We start from the raw sequence: 17,558 nt of genomic DNA, 5'->3' as shown, positions 1-17,558 counted from the left end.
ACGAAGCAGATTCACTCTGCGATTTTGCAATAAGGTTGATTTTCACCCTTAGAATACAATATACAATTTAGCTTTGTCTGTGATTATTGTTGTCTAGCATTAACTAGATTTGTGATTATAATCGACTTCTATGGAAGAGTATATAACACAAGTAATTAATGTGTAAATTAGATCATAATTGGATTAAGCTTAATATAGATAATCCAATGTTTGTGTTACATGTATGATAGTATGTTGCTAACAACAGTCACGATCATTTTTGTCAGTATATATAGGGTGGTCAAATGGTCATTTCTATATCACAGCTCTTCTTAGAACAGCAATCATCAGTAGCTGACCATCTCTATAACCTAACCAGTCAACATGAGAGAAATCGTCCATATGCAAACTGGCCAATGTGGTAACCAAATCGGTGCTAAGGTAAGAAAACTGCTGAAATATTATGGGAATTTTGTACATCATTATTCTACTGCAATAGTTATAGGCTGGGTCTCGTTGTCTACTTTGTGAACATAGAGGCTGCACTCAGCTTGGCATTAAAAGATGCATGTAGACTGTAGTGTGAACTTCAGATCTGTACACACTGGCTTAGAGAATGCAATTGATATAAACCCGCATTTTCCAATGTGATCGGGTAAATTATTAAGTATTTCATTTACTTCAAATTTCATAGTATAAAATATTTCATATTTTCTTTTTCTTTTAGTTCTGGGAAGTAATCTCTGATGAACACGGCATCGACCCCACTGGAACTTACCACGGTGATTCTGACCTTCAGTTGGAGAGAATCAACGTTTATTATAATGAAGCCACAGGAGGAAAATATGTACCCAGAGCTGTTCTTGTTGATTTGGAACCCGGTACTATGGATTCTGTACGATCAGGGCCTTTTGGTCAGATCTTCCGACCAGACAACTTTGTATTCGGACAATCTGGTGCCGGTAACAACTGGGCTAAAGGTCACTACACCGAGGGAGCTGAATTGGTCGACTCCGTCCTTGATGTAGTCCGAAAAGAAGCTGAGAGCTGTGATTGCCTACAGGGATTCCAACTGACCCATTCCCTTGGTGGTGGAACTGGTTCTGGTATGGGAACCCTTCTCATCAGTAAAATTCGTGAAGAATATCCAGATAGAATCATGAACACCTTCTCGGTCTGTCCTTCACCTAAGGTAAATATCCTCTCCTTATCAAACTCAACTACAAAACATATAATAGTACAACAGAAGTTGTTAATATTTTAACTGGACATCCTGTAGAATTATTCACACCGTTGTACAAACCGTTCAATATCATGTACTATTAAGATCTTTATAATACGATTTTAAGAAAATATTCAATTAATCCAACATGGTTGTTTTCTTCCAGGTATCAGATACAGTTGTTGAACCGTACAACGCCACATTGTCAGTTCATCAACTGGTAGAAAACACAGATGAGACCTATTGTATCGATAACGAGGCTCTCTACGACATCTGCTTTAGAACCCTGAAGCTGACCACCCCCACATACGGTGACTTGAATCATCTGGTGTCAGCCACCATGTCTGGTGTGACTACCTGTCTACGATTCCCTGGTCAACTGAATGCTGATCTTCGTAAACTGGCCGTCAACATGGTACCTTTTCCACGTCTGCATTTCTTTATGCCTGGTTTTGCACCCCTTACTTCTCGCGGTTCCCAGCAGTACCGAGCTCTCACAGTACCCGAACTCACCCAGCAGATGTTCGATGCCAAGAACATGATGGCTGCCTGCGATCCTCGCCATGGTCGTTACTTGACGGTAGCTACCATGTTCAGAGGTCGCATGTCCATGAAGGAGGTTGATGAACAGATGTTGAATGTTCAGAATAAAAACAGCAGTTACTTTGTTGAATGGATTCCCAACAACGTCAAAACAGCTGTCTGTGATATTCCACCAAGAGGTCTGAAGATGTCAGGAACATTTATTGGTAACAGTACAGCCATCCAGGAACTGTTTAAGAGAATATCTGAACAGTTTACAGCCATGTTCAGGAGAAAGGCTTTCCTCCATTGGTATACTGGCGAAGGTATGGATGAGATGGAATTTACCGAAGCTGAATCTAACATGAATGATCTGGTATCTGAATATCAACAATACCAAGATGCTACAGCTGAGGAGGAAGGAGAATTTGACGAAGAAGAAGGTGAAGGAGAAGAAGCATAAATTACCAATAACTGAACTTATTTTTGGAACTAGGTCATAGTAATTATTCGATCTTTCGGAGGTCCTAGTTTAACCATTCTGTTAGTTCGTTTCGGATTATTTTTGAGAACATTTGATTAACCCGGTATAATTTAAATGAATGACCTTCAATGTAAATTATTAACTATTTATTTATGTAACTATTTATTCAGTTTATTTAAATGTCGACAATAAAACCTGGTATCTATACAATTTGAGTGACAATGTTTTGAAACGAAATGAACACTAAGTCAATGCAAAGTCATCCCTAACATTTTGGTTTCCTTTTCATTTCCAATCTATATTCTTGACAGTTTTAACGAATACACGTATTATGAATCAACATTCGGTCAATTCAAAACGACCCTGGGGCAAATGAAGATGGAGATACGCCATGCAGCGTGCCCGGACGACGGCACAACGTGAAGTGTTCTTTTATGTGCAGGCCAACATGTACGCTGGGCGCTTTCCTTGCTAGGCCCTCCCACCTGCACCACTGACAAGGTGAAAACACGCCGGAAAATTTCGAGGAACTTGCTCGCCAAGCACAGGGATCGACACAGGACCACCCGTGAGCCAGTGCTTTACTCACTGGGCCACATAAAATAGCAAACCATTGTTGAACTATTTTATTTCCAAAAATTCCTCGATTCAACCACTGAGGGTGAAATTATAGAAACTTGTTGGACTGTGGGTCATAATCATGCATGCTATGGATTAAATGTCATTTTAAAACAGAAATTCATCAGCTAATAAATCATATAACATTCTTGTAATACAATATTTTCCCGCCATTTTGAATAATTAATTTTAAAGTGGTATATTTCATCTAAAATGTAAACAAGTTAAAGCAAATAAATCCAAGTCAGCTTTTAACATAAAACTGTAAGTGAACAAATGAATAAAATAGTGTTTAATGTTCAATGTCAAAGTAAATAATGACAATGTGCAGCCATCTGTGACATTTGTTTATGCTGTGTTTGGTGTGAAGTGAAAACAGTTGGTTAAGAGAAGACATTTGGGTTTAAAGGGCCATTTAATACACAGTATCCTGGACGCTTCAATTAACCAACGAAACTACTGGTAGTATTTATTTCAATGGTCTGTGATGTTGCATAAAGAGACCTTGAATAAAATGGTAATTTATCAAATAAGGTTAGTAAAATAAGGGTAATCATATGGACCTACTCTTAGATAAAGTAAGATTGGGGTTAGATAGAGCCTTTAAAGTGCGTCTTATTCAACGTCGTATTATAAAATTAAAGGGACACTGCAAGAAGGATCATTGCAACACTTACATACGAGTCACTATTATATAAAAACATGTTAACATGTTACATTGATGTATCGGTAATATTAATGTTGGCATTATGTCTTAAATCATGTTATAGTGATATACAATGTACATAAGCCACTATCTTATTAAAGCGATAAGTATAGCTATTCATATCTGTACAGTTGCAGTATGTTCTATAGTCATAAATTAATTAATAATCAAGTTTGTACATTATTTAGCCCAGTAGTTCGCAAACATTTGTTGTTGCAGAAACTTTTGTCATTACTAACTCGTTGACGATAAATGCGCTCAACCCTCTCATGAGCCATGCCCACAACACTGGCAATATGTTGAGTGGTCAATCGTTGATCAGCCATCGCCATGTCATGCACCCAGGTAATGTTTTGTTGAATGGTTGCCGTTGACGGCCTTCCTGGACTTGGGTCATCATCAACTCTCTCTCTCTCTCTCTCTCTCTCTCTCTCTCAACCACGCTTAAATTCCACAGCCCATTTCTATATTGTGGAAAAGGACGGGACATCATCCCCCACTGGCGATAATGCGCCCCATCCTCTCATGAGAGATGCCCACGACACAGGCAATATGTCGAGTGGTCAATCGTTGATCAACCACCACCGTGTACTGCACCCGGGTAATGTTTTCTTGAATGGTGGCTGTTGATGTCCTTCCGGGACGAGGGTTATCGTCAAGGCTCTATCTACTCTTAAATTCAAAGTAGTCCGCCGCAACCCCACGAAAAGTGCCCCGCGACCCCTCGCGACCTAGAGGTTGGGAACCCAGGACTTAGTCTATAATGATCAAAGTGTCCATAGGCTGTTACACACACAATCCCGTACGAATGGTCTAACGAGAGCGCCATAAGTATTAAGGTCTGTTACAACGATCCAACCACGTCAACATACATTGATACCATATAGGAGAAAATTGGTACACTTTTCAGCTAGGTTAACCCCCTGGGCTCCCGCTCTAATATCTAATCTAATCCTAAATTATAGATTTTTAAAGAGCTAAATCTTCCCATTGCAGGTTATTATTTTGGCTTCCAGTGTTGTATAAATTATTATTTAGACATTTATTCACATGAAAAGCTTATAATCAAATCTCTAGACTATCGTATAGTCGAGATTTAAACGGATTGAAACACAATCGACATTTAATGATTTGTTATAGCATGGGATTAAAGAACAAATTCTTCATTTAAAATAAAATAAATAAAACATTTTAATATAAATTCATTGTTTTATAGTATAGATTGTAAATTTGTTCTCTTTTTCAACTATTCCATCTTAGTTTGTTTTTTAAACATCATTTCAACATAGAACCAGTTTGTGGTGTAAGTCTAATTACGTCTCCGGAAAACACGTGCGAAAAACTTTCTAAGCTTAAAAAATCTTCCTCTTTTTTCAGTAAATGCTTGTATTACTATGCGATTTTTGTAAGTACGTTGAATATCTTTACATTCAGAAATACATGTTTGTGATCGTAACGTTTTGATGTCAACCAACCCGGTGCCATAAGCTTCATCGGGGAACAATTCTGTCATAAAGCCATCAACGTCATCACTTTTCACAGCTAAAATACGTCTGATGCGTTCTAGTTTTTCGATTTCATTTTTGAGTATTATTTCCTCTTCGAGCAAGTTTCTAATATTCTTATCTAGACTTTGTGCCTCTTTGTTTTCAGAGTCCAATTTTTCAAATTTCTCTCGAATTCCCAAGTTAGTGATTTGAATAACTTCTGTTTCTTCTTTCACGTCTGCTAAACGAATTTCATATTTCTTCACTTTCTCATCCATCTTTTGATTGAGACCCATCAAATAGTGAATACATCTGGAATTAAAAAAAAAAACAATTTGTAAGTTATGTATACTATATATCCCGGAGAAAAATTGTCAGAACATAATCAAAATCATTTTAAACCCTAATATCTATGGCTCACGCGTTAGTCCATTCGTACGGGATTTCGTGTGTATCAGTTTTTGCAGTACAACATCTGTTCTACATAGAATACAAAATTGAATATTGATCAATTTATGGCTATGTAACACACTATAACAGTCTGCCGTAGTTTCTCTCATTTCACTTGTCATTTCGTGGTCTACACCTTGCAAAACGTGTGACAATACAACAATACATCTTTATCAACACGTGTTTATTATATCCATGTGGTTATCAGAACTATGTAGCCATGACTTTCGCGAACTGATGATCTAGCAAGACGGGTGCCGAACATTAGAAAACTCCTTGTCTTTATTCTAATAAACCGGATGTATCTAAATCGCCGACTCGATCCTGACCCTGGAACTTTCAAAGGGGTGGGGGGCATTCTCGCGCTTTTTTTTCAGTACATGTTAATGGGATTTGTGGAATATTGTTATTAGACTAATCCTCTTACCTATCATGATCTTCTATTTGTTGTATATGTTTCTTTATTTCTCTGTCTAGTGAATTCCTACGATTTACTTCTGATATAACTGCAGTATTAAAATATTATATTTGCGTATAATTACTGAAGAAAAATTGGCGAGGTCTATGTATAGATCTCATCATGTTATTTAATTAATATTATTTATTTGTTATAATTTAAACCTCGACTATATACGTACCTAAACTACCATCGCCGAAAGACATCTCATTTGCCGGCGTGCTTGACTCATCTGGAGTGTTGACCAATTTTTCATTCTTTACTTTTCTAAAATGGGGCAAAAAACAATAATATCTTTGAGATAGAAAGTGACCAACAATAAATCAACATCATGATTGATTAATCGCAAAATATAAGAAAAGTATTTCAAAAACACAAATTCTTTTCAGCCCCAATGAGATCTCAAGAGAGAGGGAGAGAGAGGGAGCAATATATAAATGGTTGAATAATTCGCTTGCGTGTAGGGTTCTTCGATAGTAGGAGGAAACCGGAGAACCAGAAGAAAACCAATGAGGTTTGACAGGTGATCCTATTCCTTGTAAGCGGGAATCGAAACGACACCACTTGACTCAATGAATGGCAGACCTTATGATCTAAAGCGAACGCGTTAAATCATTCGCCCCAACCCCGCCTAAGTTTAGCGCTGTTAATATCTCAGAATTAAAAAGTATGATATTTATGTATTAATTTAATGTCAAGTTCTTTCTGGACCAATATAATAATATACTTAAATATTTCAACAAAGTACGACTTCGTGTACTGATGGGGAGAGCCTGGAAATAGGGGATGAGGTGTGTATAAAAATTGAAAAACAAATTACACTTACCTGTTCGATTTCTGATTTTTCGCCTTTTTCATCTTGTGCGTATTATAATTAGATCTATTTGGATTTAATAATGTTTTGAAAAACACGACCTGCTCCACTAAAACTAGGCAATTCCTTTATTATGACGCTATTCAACTATGACGTCATAATGCACAATCCAGTCGACGTTATTCCATCCAATCGCCTTATTGAAATGTATTTCGTTCTTTCTTGTCCACCGTGCCTTATACGGAAAATCCACAGACTTCCGACATTGTTCCACCGGGGTGTCACGTATGTTGAAAGAAGAAGAGAAAAGAGAGAAACGGGAATTGTTTTTAGAATTTAAATATAAAGAAAAAAACAAGATTAATAAGTCTCTTGGGTAGGGTAAAATTCGAAGGACTTAACATATGGGGGATTTTTTGATATGATTTGATATTATACCTTTAAAAATCCAGGGATCGGATTTATTTTCTCTACGGTCAAGGTTTTATTGTTGTCGTGACACTGTGATTATGAATTTTATTACTAATCTTATAATTATTCAAATAATTGTCTCGTCACGTTAGTTTTCGTGAACCGTGTGCATTTTTATTTTTATGAAACATTGGTTAGTAACGACTGTTCCTTGCTTATGTGGCTGTGTGTTGACTTAAAAGGTGAGAATGTGGCCATTCAAATATTTTTTCTCTAAGTAGCGGGACGTTCTAGGCTTTGATTTGCATGGTGTTTTGCTTTAAAGGGGTTTGGCTGGAAAATTTTCAATACTGGTACTTCACTATAACGTTGATGTTGGTGTTCACGACACTGATTAGGCCTACGTCCTTTTTATAGCGAAACCCTTACTGTACTTAATCGTTTTACTATAAGGCTGCAGGCTGCCATGCTATAAAGCCATAACGTTTTCTGCGCCTTGCTTTGCTAAGCGATATAGAACCCTTGGCAGTTAGAAGAGTAAGAGGAAATAGCACTGTCTGCTCCATCGCACGGCACACGTCACTAGAGAATAAATTTCTGTGTGTTAGTCCCAAAGTACTGTGCTGATGTGGAGTTAAACCGGGTTATGTACCTTTTAAACATTCGTGTTTGGGTGCAGAGCAACCCATTGAACATTCTAATACATCCTATTCCGTTTCGGTTTTGATAGTTCAAACTATTGTTTTACTTGTCTTCACTACATAAGGTGGAGGCAATCAAATATTTGAAAAGAACGAAACGAAATATAGATCTGTATTTTAATCAGATTGGCGTTATACATTTTGACCATTCACGACTAAGGACTTCATTAAGGAAGTTTAATAGATAAATTTGTATTTTCAGATCCTAATCAAAACCATTATGGATAAACATGACATCATATCCGAGATTGGACAGTTCAGTTATTACCAAAGAATAATAGCATTGACTATTTTATTTACCAATATTCCTGCTGCCTTTTCCATGATGATGATGGCTTTTGGTGGAACCATTCCAGATTGGACCTGTTCGGTGTCAGATGAAGCTGTGATAGATTTAAACACTACAAATGTCTGTCCTATGAACGGAACTGAGTGTAAAAGAATATTTTTAACAGAAATGGAAACAGTTATAAATGAGGTATGCATTTATCAATTATTGACAATTGTATCTTATTTATTCTGTAAAAAGGTGGGTTGTCAGACACCAGCCGCTAACGGGTTGTAATAATATTTAAGGATTTGAAAGGTTTTGCTCCATAACAACTATCCAGTGTTATTAAGGATTTCTATTGGGCCAACAACTCAGCCCATGATGTCAGTGTGAGAGAGAGAGAGAGAAATGGGTTTAACGTTCACTCGACACAAACTAGGTCATTTCGGGACTAACATATGGTTTTAATTTTATTTCAATAATTCGCTTGCGCATTGGGGTCTTTAGCAGTGGGAGGAAACCGAAGGACCCAGAGAAAACCCACGAGGTTGGACAGGCGACCCTACTCCTTGTCACGTACAACCAACCAGGGATTCGGAACCACGCCAGTCGACTCAATGACAGACTTTATGATACAGCGCGCGCACGCTAACCATTCAGCCACCCCCCCCCCCCCCCATGTCAGTGTGAAGTTATCTCGATTTTAGTTATTGGTGAATAATAAAAAAACAAGCTACTCCCCATTAATGATTTCTTTAGTTCGTTTTAGAAAACTTATTTAATGAAATGTGTTTTGGAGACATTATTTAGATATCCATCTTTGAAATCTGTTGTTTTCAGATTTACGTCTGAATATCGAAAAACGGTCTACACGTTTTTCTTTATTCGCCAATATTGAAAACAAGGAGAAAGTGCCGTTTTATGTGAATCCACTGATCAGACACCCTCATTTATGATTCTTTACTTCGTTTTAAAAAACAGATTTAATGAAATGGATTTAGGAGACATTCTCCAGATATACAACCTTGAGAGCGAAAACGTAGTTTTTGTGTGAATCCACTGCTCAGGCATCTTCATACATGATATCTTGCCTCGTGAACAACATTGATTTGTCAAAACCGGTAGCTAAATGGTGCGACAGTCTGTATTATGAGTAAATTATCGTGGTTTTCATCTTACCTATGCGGACTCTTCCAAACTGTGATAGTGGGTCCCACAAGGTTCGGTCTTAGGCCCCATGTTATTCACGGCCTACACATTATCCCTTGGTAGTATCATGCGCCACAATAATCAAAAGTACCAATTGTAAGCTGACAACACTCAGCTTTACATAAGCTTCGAGCATTCCAATGAACAAGATGAAATTGATAACCTATTCGATACTAGATGAAGGCAAAAAAGCTATTAAAGCTGAATGATGACAAGACCGAATTACTTGCAATTGGAAGCAAATACCATGTCAACAAAACAGAAAGCAATTTTTTGAAAATTGGTGACACTGTAGTTGAAGCCAACACTACGTCTGTACAAAATCTAGGCGTACGATTCAATTCTGCGTGCGATATGTCCGATAACATTACGTCTGTGTGCAGATCTGTCAACTTTCATCTTAACAATATCGGTAAAATACGCAATATGTTTGACCAGCCAACCGCGAAGATGCTAGTTAAATCCCTTGTAACATATTGACTACTGCAACTCACTCCTATATAATTCTCCTAAATAGGCTGTTTGCAGAAACTACAAAAAAGGCTGCCAGGATAGTTTCTAGGATGAAGCCATCAGAAAATACCACTCCAATTTTGAAAGAACTTCACTAGCTCCCAGTCAACAACATAATTAAATTCAAGATTTTATCCCTGATCTATTCAACGCTAAACTGCGAAATTGTCCCACAATACCCAAAAGACCTCCTGGTCCCATATACTCCACCTAAAACCTAGCAGGAACGAGAGCCTGTAGCTATTCTGCTCCATAGAATAGTTTGAGTGAATTTCTGATAAATAAAACCGTTCTTTTCCGACTTACTTTCAAGTGTTGATTTATATATTCCAGGGTTTATATATATATGTGTAACAATCACTTATCCGTGTATGTAAAATGTATTATATTTGTGTATTGTATTGTATTGTATTATTTTTATTTTTTATTTTTTATTTTAAAAATTGTGTTTGTAAAGCGCCACATAGGAACACTTGTGTTGGATATTCGGCGCTATATACATGATAGAATTATTATGATTAGAAATTTAACTTTTATTTTAACTTGATTTTTTCAGTGGGATTTAGTGTGTGATAAGAGATGGGTTGGTTTCACCATAACTTCAATACAAATGGCGGGGGTTTTGGTTGGTTCACTCGTTGCAGGATATATATCTGATGTTTTTGGTAGAAAGAAAACCTTATATGGCAGCCAATTAGTGTTGTTCGTAATGAATGTCGTCAATATATTCTCGCCATCGTGGCAGGTTTTTGCTGGACTAAGATTTGTGGTCGGTTTAGCCCTCGGTGGGATTATGACTGTTAATTTTCCGCTAGCCATGGAATTTGTTGGCCCTCGATGGAGAAGTATCCTGGGAGCCATTCCAGCGTTTTCATTAGGCTGTGCTTTAATGCCATTGGTTCTATGGTTAACTCCACAGTGGTATCATTTTGAAGTTTCCTGTGCCGTTTTAAGTTTTATTTCACTATTAGGTTGGTTGTAAGTATACTGTTTTAATAAAAACGAGAGTACAATTTTATTCCATGATGTCATGTGTAATTATATTTGATTCGGGGGTACAATTTAAGCTTATTTGGTATTCGCGATGACATTTTCAATCGAGGAATCTGCGAGGGTCTAGAGCTGGGTTCTAAACCAATCGAAATCAGTGACGCAAAATATAGAGTATGACGTGAAGGCATTGATAAGATGTACGGGGTTAAAAAGCGAGATCGATCCATCTATTGAAGATTCCCATACTTGACCAACATAACTGCCGAATTTGAAGTATTTCACAATTCATATAGGCCTACATGTATTCGCATAGTCATTTGCGACTTTGGGCTTCGATGAGAATAAAGATGGAAAACATAGACATGACATGTTTCGATGCGCTATTTTCTCAAATTGTCCTCCATTACAATTTATAAAATCTACATTATCTGGAACAGCTTATCCGTTATGAGCATTTCCAATCTTCCATATACGGCGAATTTACTTGTGGGTAATTCATTTACCGAATTACCTTACATGTATTCTTGACCTTCATGTGCCAGCAAAATAAAGTAACCCTCAGTTCTACGGGGATTTTTTTTTTAGAATAATTTTATGGACAAATAAATGTTCTTTCTCGTCTTTACTTGAAGCTATGTTCCAGAAAGTATCAGGTGGTTGGCAGTAAAAGGAAAAATAGATGAAGCCGAAAAAATCATTTCTAATATCGCCAGAAGAAATAAGAAGCCGACACCAGATATGAAAGTTTTACGGGTTATATATGAAGAAGAAATATTTCATAGCAAGGGAAAAAGCTATTCCTACTTAGATTTATTTAGAACTAAAGACATGGCTAAACGGACACTAATATTATCAGTGGCATGGTTTGTATGACATAAATTACAAGATCGTTATATATTGTTTTCTGTTACAAACGAGAAAAGTGGTAATACTGATGCTAAACCCGATTCCATCTAGTATCAATCAAATGTAGTATTTAGTTGATTCCATCTAGCATCAACCAAATGTAATATTTAGTTGATTCCATCTAGCATCAATCAAATGTAATATTTAGTTGATAGACTGACTTGCGGGAGATGAACAATACTTTGATCATTCGAACTATTCATTTTATGTAGCGTTCCATTAAACGCATTTTGAATGTGCTTTGCAGCTGTCTCTCAGTTGACTAATTTGTTTGGGAATACCCTAGATTATTACTAAAGTGCATTAAATTAACCTTGGTATTAGGCATAGCAACCCGGACCTTAAATAGTGTTGTTTTGTTGAGTTGGTTTTTTTTTTAAAAATAAAACAACAAACAAACAAACGATATTAATACTTCTTCAGTACGGATATAGCCACACCTCTCACCGATTAAGGTGGGGTAGCAATGGTTCACAGTGACCGGGCACAATGATACTTTTGGCGTCTCTTCACGGGTATAGTCATAATAATCGTGTCTGGTTTACTAAACTGTCTTAAATTGCATAATATAGGAATGGAATGAAATAGATGGAAAGACTATGGTTAAAATTCGACGGATTCCCACGCAGTGGTTCAGTAAAAGAATCAGATAAATATCGCAAGACACACCAGCTAAGACATAATCTGGGCATCAGAGAGAGAGGGAGAGAGTGAGAGAGAGTGAAAGAGAGAGAGAGAGTTTAACGTCCACTCGACACAAACTAGGTCATTTCGGGACTAACATATATGGTCTTTAGCAGTGGGAGGAAACCGGAGGACCCGGAGAAAACCCATGAGGTTGGACAGACGACCCTACTCCTTGTCACGTACAACCGAGGTAGCGAAACCATGCCAGTTGACTCGATGACAGGCCTTATGATACAGCGCGCACGTGCTAACCATTCGCCCCCCCACCCCGCCCCACCCACCGTTCAAAGACATTTTGTTCATTTGAAGGGGTTGAACATAAATATATACATTAGTTGGTGGTAAATGCTAGTTTGTCTCTATATTCTTTCAGGATGTCGCAATCGATGACTTTCTTCTGTGTTGCATTGGGGGTTCAAAATTTGGCTGGAAATTTATTTCTTAACATGTTTTTATTAACCATTGTGGAGATGCCGTCCCATTTAATTGTTTTACTGTCTGCCAATACGTAAGTGTTCTCGTCGTTTAAAATCTCAGCTAACAAGTTACAATATTTCCTGTTGTTTCCATCGCAAAAATGTGTTGCTTTTAAAAGTGTAATGATAAATTCACATTTCTCATATGACATTCGATGTATGGTTTAAAACACCAACAACATGGTCAGTGAATTATATAATTTGTCATACATATCAAAGTTAACATTAAACGTTTATTTTGTACAATGAAAATGCCCCTAAATCATACTCTTGTGGTACACCTATATAATCTGATTTCATCGGTATTACATTCGTTATTATAAAATGTATCTTTATTGCCAGTTAACCCACCGAAAACGTTGCGAAAATTTAAATAAATTGCAAGTTATTACTTACTTTCAGAGTGGGTAGAAGATGGTCTGTAGCAGGGTTTTATTATGCTACGGGTCTTCTTGGTCTTGGAGCAGCTTTAGCTACTTTATATGGTAGGTCTACCATACGTTTCTATTCTGCTAAATATCATTTGTTCTCGGGTATACAGAAATAACACCCAACGTTTTTCGTTTGTTTTATTATCCTATATTTAGTATAATCCTCGGGGTAATATATTTTATTTACGCCAGTCTGTCGATATAACATACTGGTGAAGGAAATTTAGATTTAGAAAGTCAGAGCCTAATACATAGATTTTTTTTTATTTTTCAGCACCAGATTCATCCCGTGGATCTATAGTTAATGCCTGTGCTATGTTAGCAAATCTATGTGTGGGTACTAGCTGGACAGTAATGATGGTGTTTACTACAGAACAATATCCTACAGTTATAAGGTGAATAAGAGTATATTTATGTAATGATGTGTTGTTCAAACTGAGCAGTTTTGGAATGTAATATTTTGTAAGTATAATAATATACAATATTCAGACCAATGTTTATATGTAATTATTCAGTATACACTTTATGTTTAATGATATGAGCTCATCAGAACAGTATTTAGATCTAACACAAACACAAGACAACCGCCCCCCCCCCCCCCTCCACCGGCCTAGATGTTCTAGGCAGTTTTGTGTTGTAATATGCTGTTTTATTAAACGATATAGATATTTCAGTATTAAGGTGTGGTGTATTTGCAGGAATCTTGGATATGGTGTTGGTAATATGATGGCACGTTTAGGGGCTATATTTTCATCACAGATAGTAGCGTTAGTAAGTATATACCTTAGTTTGATGAAGTTACCATTGCTACACAAACGGGTTTTGATTACTAAGTATTTTTAAAGACATTAGACTCACAGCTAGAATATCCAGATGATATTTGCGCCTTGTAAAACATACCTTTACATTTGGAATTCGAGTATCTGGAAACTTCGAAACCTGTTTCAAAAATACGTAAAAACTGTCAAATCAAAATCTCTCCGGTTTAGATTCACAACGATTGCTATACATAATAAAACTAATTGTCCGGGAAAAAAAACAACAATTGAATAGTTTCATACTGTGGTTTCGCTTCAGTCACCAAAATAGGCAGTGAAGCAACGGTGGCCCAATGTGTGAGGCACTTGCTCACTGCCCAGCATTGTCCGTATCCCCAGTGGTATCGTTCCTTTCGTGTGGGTCCATTCACGGGGTTGTCACGAATTCAAATTTTGATTCTACAACCCAATCAAAAAAACAGTTAAATACCAGTCTCAGCGTCATTGCTTACGTTCACCATAATAATCTTAGTTGCGATAAAATGCGACTTACTTCCCTTCACCTACTAATTGGTCTATAAAAATAGCAGAAGTATCAAGGGTGGATGAAGGGATGCTCGATTGACCATTCTGGAATTGAATTCTGTCAAACCAAAAAGAATGACAGTCGACAGGACTGAATTCCGCGTCACACAATTGCAATTCCATCAATTCGGAACGTTTCGGACTGACAATCGAGCATCCCCCCTTGTGTCTCCCGCGTGAATGGACCCAGAGGTTAGTGGCGTAGAACGGAGCGATACCGCTGGGGATACAAAGAACGACTACCCAGGGGGTCCGGGGTTCGGTCCCGGTGTTGACCGAGAAAGACCCCCACCCCTCCCCGGTTTTTCCATCGTATATACGTTCATCTTATCAGTGATATAAGACGGAGGACCTGGCAAAAAAAGGCGCCTAGTCGTTCGGATGAGAGGAAAACCCTGGCCCCGTGTAGACGTTGGCATGCTCGTAAACAGAACCCTTATCAGTTTCTGTATGGGCAAAATTTCGCTCATAGCAAATTGCATGCCGTATAATGTCCATCTTCATTAGCCCAGTGAGGACGTTAAACCCCATTTAATTCATTCATTTAAAATAGGCAATGCATACTCCATCTAGCAAATCTAATACAATATAAGATTGCATAATTTAGTGTGAAGGCCATGCCGAGCATTTGTATAACCATTAAATAAAACGTCCATAATATATATACTTATTATAGGCCTACCAACTGATACCATATCTGGTTTTGGTAGCTGACAAAAAAATAGGACGTTTTCTGATTTTTGCAGGCAGCAGATGGAGCTTATATACCGTATGTTATAATAACAGTTTTAATGGTTCTATCGGGTAGTTTAGTTTTAACATTAAGTGAAACTAGGGGTACAGCATTGCTAGATTCTCTACAAAACAGTGAAAAGAAAGAAGAAACAACAAATCTGCAAAACAATTAACAGGTGATGAGATGTGCATGGGTGTATCCAACTAGGACATTGTAGCCTATTTGTTAAATAGTGACAGACAATTTCTGTGAAAGCAGTCATATCGTCTATAATTTTAGATCTGAATTCATATTAAATAGGTGTATATATCTTAAATACAGTACAAAAAAAGTTAAATGTATATCAACATAACAGAAGATGTAGTGCACCTGAATTTAAACATGATCAAACCAACAAACTCCATTATATTTATCTCTTCCTGACTGCCCAGAAAAACAGTTTTGGCCTTTAATTGTATGATAAACACGTCCGGAATATAAGTCCCTTGGTGTCATTTGTATTTTTCGACTTTATACACGTTTATTTAATTAAGAAACCAAATTAAAATATTAACGTTGGATATTCTCTCGGCTTCTATTCAATCCGATGCAAAGGGTGTCCATGAAAATTTTAGGTGGGGCTGACAGATTTTGACCCTATCCCATTATGTGTTGACAAATTTTGAAATCATCATATCTTTGTAAAGACTGAACGGAATCCAATCGTTTTTGGATTCCTATTCCTTTCGGAGTTCGCCATTAACAATTCGTAAATGACGTTCATAGGAGTAAGTGACACACGTGCTGAAAAACAGATTCGCGTGATGTACTTAGTTATTTTCTTGAAAAGTGTCAAGATTTGTTTAAAATATATATACCACCACCAAAGTCCATGCATTATATAAACGTTTAGTGCTATTCTTGTCAGCATAATGGACTGAACTCTATACCTCACATCTAAAAATGACACAATTTGTTTAAAACTTCTTCTTGTTCCTTGCTATTGTTTTGATTTTTTTCAAATAAAATCCATTTTTATCAGATTTTCTTAACAACTTGTTCATTTTTATCATTCGGATTCCTTTTATCACAGTATATGTCAATTTTGGTGTCCTAGTCTAAATATATATATACAGAAATACAATTTTTAGCAGATTGTGTGAAATGGCACTCGTCAACCTTATTGCACTATAAGCATCCTCGATTCTTGAAACAATCACAACCATATTATATAAATTATACAAATTTAGTGCGAAGCCAGTTGTATATATGTGTAAACAAATGCTCAAGAAATCAAATATAGATGTACATTAAACGATAAACCAAAGATAAAATTTTAATAAATATGTATATAAAATGTTTGTGGTTGTTTTTGTTTTTATGTTCGAATTTTTGTTTTCTTCTCTGAAATACCAGATTGCTTGCTTCCCTATGTCACGGCCTGGGACGTCCAGTTTGATTCAAAATAAATTATATATACACGAATGTATTCCTCTCTCTCGTCTGTGTGGCTGTGAATGTGATCGCTCTCTACTTCAGTCAGTAACGTTAAAATTATACTTGGAAAGTGTTTATCCAGTTCTATCGAAACCAACTAGTTCACTTTGGGACTAACAAAATATGGTACATTTTATTTTTTTAATTGCGCGTAAGGGTCTTTAGCTGTTTGGAGAAACCGGACAGGGAAAACCCACGAATTTAGTCACGTACAAATGGGGGATCGACACCACGCCACAATGGCAGACCTTATGATCTTAAGCGCAAGCGTTAGGTCATTCAGCCTCCAAACAGCCCCAAAAACTAAATAATATATAACTTATAAAGAGAAAAAGTTACTATATGTTGTATTCTCTCTCTCTCTCTCTCTTTCTCTCTATCTCTCTCCACACACACACACACACACACACATCCCACTGTCTATTGACCCGCCGTTCATTAACTCTTCGGCAATATTTAAGATTTAATTGGCATGTTTCTATTTGGCACCATTCTTCAACTCAGCCGACGGAGACAAGTTTTGGGTTGTTTGTTTTTTTGCAATTTTAATGCTAGAGGCGCTTAAAATTGGATCCATTCCAATTTATGGATGGGGAAGGGGGGTTGGGCAGTAGCGGATTATCAGTGAGGCTGATGAGGCTGCAGCCTCAGGCCCAAAGATTTTGT

At 37.0% G+C, this 17,558-nt stretch overlaps 2 protein-coding genes and 1 long non-coding RNA gene across 4 annotated transcripts; 2 read left to right on the top strand and 1 right to left on the bottom strand.

Moving 5' to 3' along the window:
- Nucleotides 1-224: 224 nt before the first annotated feature.
- On the top strand, nucleotides 225-2,214 carry LOC126811511 (tubulin beta chain). Its single transcript, XM_050537185.2, has 3 exons — nucleotides 225-420; nucleotides 707-1,171; nucleotides 1,368-2,214. The coding sequence occupies exons 1-3, from the start codon at nucleotides 364-366 to the stop codon at nucleotides 2,184-2,186; spliced, it is 1,341 nt and encodes a 446-aa protein (XP_050393142.1). The 5' UTR covers nucleotides 225-363; the 3' UTR covers nucleotides 2,187-2,214.
- A 1,005-nt stretch (nucleotides 2,215-3,219) lies between these two features.
- LOC126811378 (solute carrier family 22 member 4) lies at nucleotides 3,220-16,756 on the top strand. 2 transcript variants are annotated; one of them, XM_050536949.2, is made up of 9 exons: nucleotides 3,220-3,359; nucleotides 8,054-8,329; nucleotides 10,401-10,822; nucleotides 11,470-11,700; nucleotides 12,804-12,938; nucleotides 13,309-13,391; nucleotides 13,612-13,732; nucleotides 14,036-14,108; nucleotides 15,427-16,756. In XM_050536949.2, the coding sequence occupies exons 2-9, from the start codon at nucleotides 8,072-8,074 to the stop codon at nucleotides 15,586-15,588; spliced, it is 1,485 nt and encodes a 494-aa protein (XP_050392906.1). In that variant the 5' UTR covers nucleotides 3,220-3,359; nucleotides 8,054-8,071; the 3' UTR covers nucleotides 15,589-16,756. The 2 variants fall into 2 exon arrangements, with proteins under 2 accessions (XP_050392906.1, XP_050392907.1); XM_050536950.1 differs by lacking the exon at nucleotides 3,220-3,359 and adding an exon at nucleotides 7,309-7,392.
- On the bottom strand, nucleotides 4,754-7,063 carry LOC126811380 (uncharacterized). Its single transcript, XR_007675586.2, has 4 exons — nucleotides 6,752-7,063; nucleotides 6,107-6,192; nucleotides 5,896-5,974; nucleotides 4,754-5,330 (listed from the first exon to the last, which is right to left on the bottom strand). It is a non-coding gene; the product is annotated as an uncharacterized LOC126811380 (long non-coding RNA).
- Nucleotides 16,757-17,558: the final 802 nt, after the last annotated feature.

This window comes from Patella vulgata, chromosome 2, assembly GCF_932274485.2.
Source record: "Patella vulgata chromosome 2, xgPatVulg1.2, whole genome shotgun sequence".
Taxonomy (NCBI): domain Eukaryota; kingdom Metazoa; phylum Mollusca; class Gastropoda; family Patellidae; genus Patella; species Patella vulgata.
Note: the sequence above shows the minus strand (reverse complement) of the source record. Positions and strands in the feature narration are given on the sequence as shown.

Bases quoted from the DNA above. Each gene is read 5' to 3' on its own strand.
- LOC126811378 (XM_050536949.2), top strand. From the start codon at position 8,072: ATGGATAAACATGACATCATATCCGAGATTGGACAGTTCAGTTATTAC. The intron at 10,823-11,469 runs GTAAGTATACTG...CTTTACTTGAAG, and splicing joins ATTTCACTATTAGGTTGGTT to CTATGTTCCAGAAAGTATCA. The intron at 13,733-14,035 runs GTGAATAAGAGT...GTGTATTTGCAG, and splicing joins CAATATCCTACAGTTATAAG to GAATCTTGGATATGGTGTTG.
- LOC126811511 (XM_050537185.2), top strand. From the start codon at position 364: ATGAGAGAAATCGTCCATATGCAAACTGGCCAATGTGGTAACCAAATC. The intron at 421-706 runs GTAAGAAAACTG...TTTTTCTTTTAG, and splicing joins GTAACCAAATCGGTGCTAAG to TTCTGGGAAGTAATCTCTGA. The intron at 1,172-1,367 runs GTAAATATCCTC...GTTTTCTTCCAG, and splicing joins CGGTCTGTCCTTCACCTAAG to GTATCAGATACAGTTGTTGA.